This window comes from Vidua macroura, chromosome 23 (genome assembly GCF_024509145.1).
Source record: "Vidua macroura isolate BioBank_ID:100142 chromosome 23, ASM2450914v1, whole genome shotgun sequence".
NCBI lineage: Eukaryota > Metazoa > Chordata > Aves > Passeriformes > Viduidae > Vidua > Vidua macroura.
Genome location: NC_071593.1, coordinates 3,485,887 through 3,495,144, shown reverse-complemented (window position 1 = coordinate 3,495,144; position 9,258 = coordinate 3,485,887). Strand labels below are relative to the sequence as shown.

The 9,258-nt window shown below is 42.0% G+C and overlaps 1 protein-coding gene across 1 annotated transcript; it reads left to right on the top strand.

Moving 5' to 3' along the window:
• The first annotated feature begins 2,034 nt into the window (after positions 1-2,034).
• LOC128818223 (chymotrypsin-like elastase family member 2A) lies at positions 2,035-6,909 on the top strand. The gene is made up of 8 exons (XM_053997344.1): positions 2,035-2,114; positions 2,346-2,434; positions 3,232-3,329; positions 4,227-4,355; positions 5,078-5,214; positions 5,904-6,049; positions 6,162-6,314; positions 6,773-6,909. The coding sequence occupies exons 1-8, from the start codon at positions 2,036-2,038 to the stop codon at positions 6,788-6,790; spliced, it is 849 nt and encodes a 282-aa protein (XP_053853319.1). The 5' UTR covers position 2,035; the 3' UTR covers positions 6,791-6,909.
• Positions 6,910-9,258: the final 2,349 nt, after the last annotated feature.

Here is a 9,258-nt window from a genome sequence, read left to right as displayed (position 1 = left end):
GTTTCTGTGAAACATCTGGCATGAAGATGAAAAGAGCTTCCATGGGGCTATTTCCAAGCCACCGTGGTATCAGCTGGAGGCTGAGCCTGGCAGAATTGCCAGCAGCAAGACACCCATGGAGTCCAAGGAAGACTGTTTAGGCCTGGAAAAGATGGATAAGCTACCATCACATAAAGCATGAATACAACAAAAAACAAAACAGCTTTGAGAGTGTTTTACATTAAATATATTAGGATTCCTATGAGAATTTCCTCCATAACAAAAGAACTGTTTCAGAATTCCTCCATGAAGAAGGGGAAAAAGAAACAGCGTTTCTCTATTTACAGTATGCAAGAGAGCAAAGGCCATATTTGTGAAATGCATAAATGCTTAAAGAAATAAACAAAATTCCACATTTACAAGCACACGACAAACAAAGCAAGTTAAAATAGTAACTGACCATCCGAAATTTACACTTTTAGCTGGAATTCAGCGAAAATTATGGTGACATGGAAGTTAAACTGAGCATCATAACATTGTTTAGCTTGTAAATTCAGACACTAAGAAAAGAGCCAACAAATTAATGGAAAAAATGTAGAATCTCAATTCTGCACTGTTAATCCTGGTTTCTGCTTTTGTCAGATAATAAATACAAGATGCCAGAACAGGGTTTGGTTGATCCAATTTGCAATTCAAAATGCAGCTTTCTCAAGTGCTATTGTCTGGGTAGGAAAATACATTATTGAGAAGCAGATGAAACAGCAAAGCATTCTATATTTCTGCCTTCCACATGTGTGCTCCAGGCATCTTTCATCCAGCACAGTACCTACTGCTGAATGGAAGCTCTGGAAATCAGGAATTTTGCTGCTTATTATTCCTGACATTGAACATCAGATTTATTTCAGCATTTTTGACCCCCTTGTTTGGTGTCTGTATACAGCACAGCTCTGGTTGTAAAATTGGCATTATGATACTTGTTTCCATTCTAGTAACTTTGTTCCCTATGAGTGTCCTGGTTTATGGGATAGAGATGTTTGTTTTTCAAATAACCAGCAACAGTTTCTCAGTGGTTGGTGGATGGAAAGGTGACAGAGGATGGAAAATTCCTGTAGTAGAAGATAAAAAGCAAAAAGACAAGGGTAAGCATTGATATCTAGTTACTGTCAGTAATGAATTAGGAGACTTCCTTTTGTGGCAGCATCTCTGGAGTGGTGTAAATGCCTGCTCTTGCCTGCTTTGTCCTGTGAGTAGAAGTGCTTTGCTCATTAACAGCTCTCAGTGTGTTATAGCACAGGTCAGCCCTGCTCTGGGGTGTGCACAGGCTCATTTGCAATGCTGCAGGGAACCCTGTTCTCTTCCAGGGCTGCTGATCTAACAAAGGGAAATAGGAAAGGAATGGATCTGACTCACCACAACATACCAGGATTTCTGCTTCATCATGGACAGCTGGTTCTTTGTATGGTTTGAAGTATGTTCCACTTCAAAGTGATTACAGTCTGCTTTATTGAAGAAGTCTGGCATGCTAAAGCACAAGCAACTTGATCTGGGAAAGAAGATACAGGTTTTCAGTCAGTACAATGTGATAGATACCATTCAGTTACACACAAAACAAAACAAAACAAAATCAGACCCCAGACCAAAATAAAATCCCAAGGAATTGTATAATTGAGCAATAAATAAGGTAGGAGGGGAGCCTCTAAAGATCAACTAATGCAGCCCCACCAACACGTCCGAATCTGTCACTGTCCGAATACACCAGACACTGCTGACATACCACCAGGTGTTAGAATAATTAATTTAACATTTTTCTTCCATAAACACCTTTGTGATAAACTTTCAAGGCAATGGGAATGCAAACAGCTGCTACAGATAATAAGCAACTAATTAATCAAGTTGTTTATATAGCCTGGATCCAAGGTCCACCTAAATGGGGATTTTTTAGCAACTTATGTATATAAAGAATTATCCCACAGTGACACAAATTTTCCATTTGTATTGGAATAGCTCTGCATTTTAAGTCATGTGTCCCAGAGATAAGGACACCATATAAAATGGCATGGAGTTGAGCCTGCAGCACCCAGCAACTGGCAACATGCTTGGAGTCCTCTTTACTGCGTTGACTCTGGTAGCTGCAGGTACGTGTCCAACTTCTGCTTTAGTTTTAAAATATCAAGATAATTAAAATCTAAAAACAACTTTCCTTTTTTAGACAAATTGAACATTCTACATCAAAGAAAAAAACTACAGCATAGGATGTTCATTACAAGGGTCTCTCAAAAGACTAACTGGGTGCTGTGCTATTTGATAATTTACAGATATTTTTAAACCTACTTTCAAAACACACATCCTATTTGTATGTCTTCTAGCCTTTGGCTGTGGGGTTCCTGCCTACCCGCCTCTTGTGTCCAGAGTTGTTGGAGGAGAAAATGCAAGACCATACAGCTGGCCCTGGCAGGTTGGTCATTCTGTACTTTCCCTGGAAAAACTGGGGCTGTGCTGTCTCTGCACAGCACAACTGAACAAAACCACCTCTTAAATTCCATTTGATGCATCTTGCCTGACACGTTTTGACTCTTCTCTTTTGATCAATCCTAAAGTTTCCAGTCTTCTTAAAAAAGCTCTGAATGTGCCACATTTTGCTGGTAATGTGCAGGCACACAGCTTGTGGTAACTGGGAGTGGGGCTGCAGCCCAGCCTCGTCCCCCAGCGGGTCCAGCTGTGAGAAGCAGGTGAGCAGCACTGAAGGCAATGAGCCTCGGAGTGCCCAGGGGCACTGAGCAGCCACCAAAGGGAGCAGAGGGCACACAGGTGCCATGCATGAACATGAGGGTGTAAAAGGTTGGGCTAAAGAGCAAGAAGGGCACGTGCTTGGAGCCTGCTGAGGTGGTGTGATGGTGCTCTGTATGGGCAGATGCTTGGAGCCTTCTGAGGTGGTATGGTGCTACTGTGTAGGGGAGAATGCTTAAAGCCTTCTGAAATTGCATGGTGATACTCTGTGTACTGTGGGATATGCTGTGACAGTACTGCAGGCTCTCGTTTTAAGTCAAGTAGACTTGGGCTATTTAAGCAAGATGTGTTTTAAAAATCAAGGTTTGGATGATAGGGAAGGAGGGAAAGCCTTTCTGTGGCCAGGAGTTGGAAACATCAAAGCCTTCCACCATCAGCAAGTTGTGTTCTGGGTGCAGGAACAAAGCACAATGATGAAAAATGAATAGGTAAAAGTCTGAGCCTTACTTGGTTCCTTGATCCCAGGTCTCCCTTCAGTACAATTCCAATGGCAAGTGGAGCCACACCTGTGGGGGAACCCTCATTGCCACCAACTGGGTTATGACAGCTGCCCACTGCATCAGGTGAGTAATGAAGATAAATCTGACCCAGGAAGCAGCACATGAGCAGAAAGAGATGAATGAAAATTGTATCAATGCCAGTTCTCCCTTTCCCAGTTGAAAGCTCTGAGGTTTGCATCATAGCTTTTGATTAAAAATCAGGACAATGACATCTCTTTATTTTCTTAATGTAAAAGGGGAAAATACCCCAGTTACCTGAATTCCATACTCTTCATTTCCATAAAGAAACTACAAGCATCCTTCTGTTTTCAAGTTGCTATTAAGAATCAGCTGTGTTGCCTGTTTCTGTAATATATGTCAGTTGAGTCCACAAATTAACTATCAATCCACTCCCTGAAGAAATAATCACAAATATTTTGAATATACCAATCATTTTCAGTAAACTCTTCATATTATGTGGCAGGGTAACAAATAAATTATCAGGTACAGCAATGTCATTGCATCATCAAAACTGCTTCCACAAATACAACCTCATTGTGCTCTGGTAGCATATGGTTATTGTAACAGGAATTTGTAGCAAATATCATAATATGAAACATGAAGGTTTGGCTGCATGTTATTGTTATAAATCCTGCATATTATATCTATCACACAATTGTTTATTATTGAAGCTATTTAAGCTGTCAAAAATATCCAAATTGTTACTGCATTGAAGAATACGAGCTGAATCCTGCAAAGATTGGATTGGAGTTTGTTAAAGAAGCCTTGAGCAGGAGTTGACAGCTTAGAGATGGAATGATTGCAAAGTCTAGAACAGTCTTTGCCCTTAGCAAATCACTGGCTCAGCTCCAGACAAACCATGCCTGTGATGAGAGATTAGAGTCAAGGGTGCTCTTATTGAATCTCTCAGGAGCCAAAGATGCAGCTGCATAACTGAGTGTTCATCCTTGTCTTGCCCAGTTCTTCTCTGACATATCGAGTGCTTCTTGGAAAATACAACCTAGCAACTGAGGAAAAAGGATCAGTTGCACTTTCTCCAGAAAAGATCATTGTTAATCAGAACTGGAATCCACAGAATGTTGCAAATGGGTAAGCTGGTGGCAAGTATTTTTTCAGTTTTTAGGAGGATAAAAATCAAACTGCCTGAATCCCACCCATCTGGAGTTATGGTAATTAAGTTCATGTTTAGAGCCTCCTGTTACAGTGTCCCATTTCTACCTTCCCCCTCAAGAGAATACAGAGCAATTAACAATATTGATTTCTTACTGATTAATAATGTTTCCAGAAGCCATTTTGCATGTTCATGCTCGGGTCAGAAGCAATGTTACATGCAACGATATCTCTTGTACAATGAAAGGGAATGAAGCATTTTATACAACACTCTTTGAAGCCCTCCTACCAGCAGCAGAGCCACAGAATCATGGATCATTAATATCCATGTGGCTGAAGGACCCCTGTGTCCTGCTGCAGGCTAAGGCCAGTAACAAAGAAATCCCCTCACTTCCAGTCCTTGGAGTGAGTCATAACATATGCTTGGTTTTGGTGAAAAAAAAAACTATAAAAGACAACTTTCTTCCATCAGGAAAACAGGCAGTTCTGCAGGGAATAACTTTCCAGTCCATGGATTTCCCTGTTGCTTTAGGGTGCAGGAATCTTTGCTGCTTGTGCACTGGCCTTTGCTCCCTTGCTTCTCTTTTGAATAGGCCGAGTGCTGTGTAACTGCTGAGTACTCAGGCTATTGTATCTTAATCCGTTTTGCAAACCTTTTCACCTTCCCTCTCTCTCCCCCACTCTCCAACGTGTTACCACAGGTACGACATTGCTTTGATCAAGCTCCCTGAGCACGTCACCTTAAGTGACCAGATTCAGCTGGCCTGCCTGCCCCCTGCCCAGAGCATCCTGCCCTCCAACACTGCCTGCTATGTCACCGGCTGGGGAAGACTGCAGAGTGAGTACTTGGCTATTTGCAAAACCATGGAATAAAACAGAACTTTCAGAAGTTCCTTCTCCTCTGAGATTGACAGCAAAGAATATTAATGGTGCTCAAGATCCCCTCAAAACTCAGCATAGTGAGGTAGTTTATTATATTGGGCTCCACTTCATTCATACATTATGATTTTTCCCTTTGAAATTTATTTTCCTTGTAACAGAGCTGGTAATGCACCTGAGGGGCCTTAATTGAGCTTTTAGGAGCTATTGTAATGCAAATGTTAATAGTGTGCAGACAGGTGCATTTGCTAATCCCAACACACCTGCTGAATATCTGAAGACACATAAGGGAATAGATGTGACATGAAGAAAATCTCAGAGTTGAGCAGAGGTGTCAGCTTGGCTCAGGAGGCAATTCCTTGAGGGATGAGCAAACTGCAAACTCCTGAAAATAGAGTAACCCTTTATTTCCTTTAACAATGAGACATTTTTTAATGGAATGCAAATTTTTAGTAGGTTAAGGTGTATATGAAAGAATAGAACTAAGGGACATTCATACCTATAACAGCTTCTCCTTTAATGTAGCCCCTATGGAGTGTTTTACCTGGAGGGATGGTACCCAGACACCAAGAGAAATTTAGCAGATCAGGTTTATTCTTCCTTCAGTGCCAGCTGGTACCATGACCTTGTGTTTCTGTTCTCTCTCAGCTAATGGACCCCTTCCCGATGACCTGCAGCAAGGCCTTCTGCTGGTGGTGGATTATGCAACCTGCTCCAGACCTTTGTGGTGGGGAAGCTCAGTGAAACGCACCATGGTTTGTGCTGGTGGGGATGGAATCACCTCCAGCTGTAATGTGAGTCCACTCTCAGGGCTTGGGTTTAGACAAACAGGCCTGATGGGAAGGAAAAGTTAAAAACCCCACAGAGGGGCTGCTCACACTATGACTGTGTTCTCCTTTCTCCCAGGGGGACTCTGGGGGCCCACTGAACTGCCAGGGGGCTGATGGCAGGTGGGAAGTGCACGGCATCGTCAGCTTTGGCTCCGGTCTTGGCTGCAACTTCTACCACAAACCCTCTGTGTTCACCCGGGTCTCTGCCTACAACAGCTGGATCGAGCAGGTGAGTGCTGCTGCAGAGCACAGACTGTGCTGGGGCTCTCTCCCTGGCATTTCTGCCACCTGCTGAGGGAGCTGTATCACTCCTGATTCAACCCTCACCAACGGAAAAGTATCCTCATCTGAAACAGATATCCAAATTTTTTTTTTCACTTATTCGAATAAGTTTTGGTAATAGGAATGCATTCTCCCTTTATCCCACAGCTTTATTGTAGTCATAAAGATTTACCATATATTTCAGAAGTGATTACTCAAATTTGCATTCATCAATTGCATCCTAAAAGGTAGCACATGCAGCTCAAGTCTGGAATGTCAAACATCTTTTAATTTAATATAAACTTTGACTGAGAAGCAAAAATCTTATTTCACTTATTCAAATCTTGTGACTTGGACACAGCACATACTGTTCACAAATTCCTGCACCTCATGATCTGATTTTTCATTTGTTTTACATTTTTGTAGGTTATGGCAACCAACTAATCCAATGAGAACTGGATGAAAGACGCCAAGAAGGAAAGCAGCTTGAAAAAAAATCACAATTATGACACTTTTGATCAAAAAGAACCGGGAAATTATGCTTTTAACAAACAAGTATTAAACCAAACACTAGTGAAATAAACTGTATTTTTTGCAAGCAAACAAAGCGTGTCTCTGTCACTTCTTCCTGACTGTTGGCAAGCCCAGAGCCTGAATTTGGGGATAACTCTGGATATTCTTCCCAGTCCCCTGCCTCGGGCTTGCCAGCCTAACCTGGGGGCAGGAGCGAGGCGCTGTGCGGAGGGTGGGCAGAGGAGTCCGAGCATCACCGAACACCTCCGGGGGCTCGGGAGGGCTGCAGGGAGGCAGGGCTGGAGGCAGGGAGCAGGAGCCTGGGGCTGCGAGGGGCGCTCGGAGCTGCCATGGCCCGAGGGAAGGCGGCGGAGCGGCCAGCACATCCCCGCAGGTGAGTGCGGGAGCACCGGGCGAGGCTCTTCCAGAGGGGTTTTACCGCCTGTGACCTCGGAGCCAGCAAGACCCAGCTCTGGAGGCTGACCTGTCTCGTTTTTAAGTCACTGAGGTGAGGAGCTGAGAGTGGTCACTGTCAGCTGGCACAAATGTGGCTTTTTTTTGGCAAAGCAGAATCGCTGCTTTTAGCTCAGCGCTCAATTAAAGACCCCCTTAATATTTCTTTCATTGTAGAAGATAGGCAGTATAAAATCGAGGTGGATTTTTGTTGTGTTTTTCTTCTTCCCCCCGGTGTGTGCTAGGTGTTTCCAAGAGTAAAAGGAATGATTATAAATGGAGGGCAAGTGACCCAAAGGCAAGCAGGAGATAGGGTAAGGAAAAGGTTGGAAGTTTGTTGTGAGAACAGAAATCCTCAGAGATAAATTTTCTAGGCTTGCAGTTCCTTTTAGTTTGGTGTTTTGCAGATGTTAACCTTTGGACTGAAAGTAAATATATTATTAAACAGAAATTGTATTAAATAGATAAGAGAAAGCATGGCTGTTTGTCATCTTTGGGGACAGTATTGTTATTACTTTTCTTCTACTTTACGACTGTTGATCACCATTCTGCTCAGCAAGAATTTGTTTTGCTTAATATCAGCCTCTGCTGAGAAATAATAGGTTTTATTGCATTTTATTTGCCTGACTAAAAGGGTGATTTCCTATATCTGCAAGAACAGGGGATCTGGGGAGGGCTTTTTTCATTCAGCTTTACTATGCAGAACTTTGTTCTTTATCAGTGGAAATAAGGATTACCCAGTTATTCAGGACCCATCCTGAGGTTTTTTTCATGAGTATCATTGGTGTAAGATTGTAAATGATGGAATAATACGTTTGAAAATTAAAATCATTAGAGGTCACTTTGCTGTATGGAGCATGGATGTCCATTATGTGCAGTATGAAAGGCAGAAAAGTAATCATGAAGCTCAAACAATAAAAACTGGATGTGCAAATGCTTCAGTAAAAGCTGAAAACACAAATGTGATTCATTTTCCATCTGAAATATATAGGCAATATTGTAAAAAACATCTGAGCTCATTTGAACATATCAACAGAAATTACTCACCATATGGAAGTGCCTATTAAGAACAAATTCTCAAAGTTTGATTTTAAAAAATCAACAGTTCCAGTTTATGATCACTGGAATCACTGGGGGAATAAGTAACCTATCTTTTCATGACCTTCCTTAAGATTTGGAGAGAAGTATCTCAGAGAATAAAACCTACAGAAAATGCTTTTATTAGCTTTTTTCTCACAGAAAAACTGTATCATTCATCTAGTTTTGCAGATCAGAGTGTGTCAAGGAAGCAGTCTCTTAAATACAGCTTTTCTGTTAAAATTAATATCAGGTGGAACAAAATATAATAAAATATATCTTTAAAAAACATCCAGATAATGCATGCTCCTTTTGCTTTGTTTCAGAATGCATGGGGATTGTTAAATATCACTGCTAGATCCAGTTGTGGTTTCAGGAGCTGGAAGAAACACTCTTGGGATCAGACAATGCCACTGTTTCTTTTTAATTATTTTTTTTAATTCTACTTTTTTTTAGGTGTTTTCCCTCTTCCAATGCTGGTGGTAGAAAAACGATTCAAAGGATTTTGACAGCATGCATGATCTCCCTCTGCAGCCTCCTTGGGGCCATTTCTTTTGATTTGAGCAACAGCTTGGAAATATGGAAAAACACAGGCAAAGCCCTTCAGGAACTTGCCTCCTGTGAAAACCTTTGGGCTGCTCACCTCATCTCTCTCCTGCAGGAAGAAAGGCACAGCTGGCTGCTCCCAGCAGCAGACACAAGGAACAGATCCCTCCATTCTCAGCTCTTGGGGAATTTAAACTCCCTCTGTATGGCAAGTGAAGCAGAACTGTACTGTGAGAATTGCCAGTGCAAGGAGGAGAAAATCTCCATTTGTAGATTTTACATGACTGGCTTGAGACACCAAGTGAACACCTCAGGGGTTACTG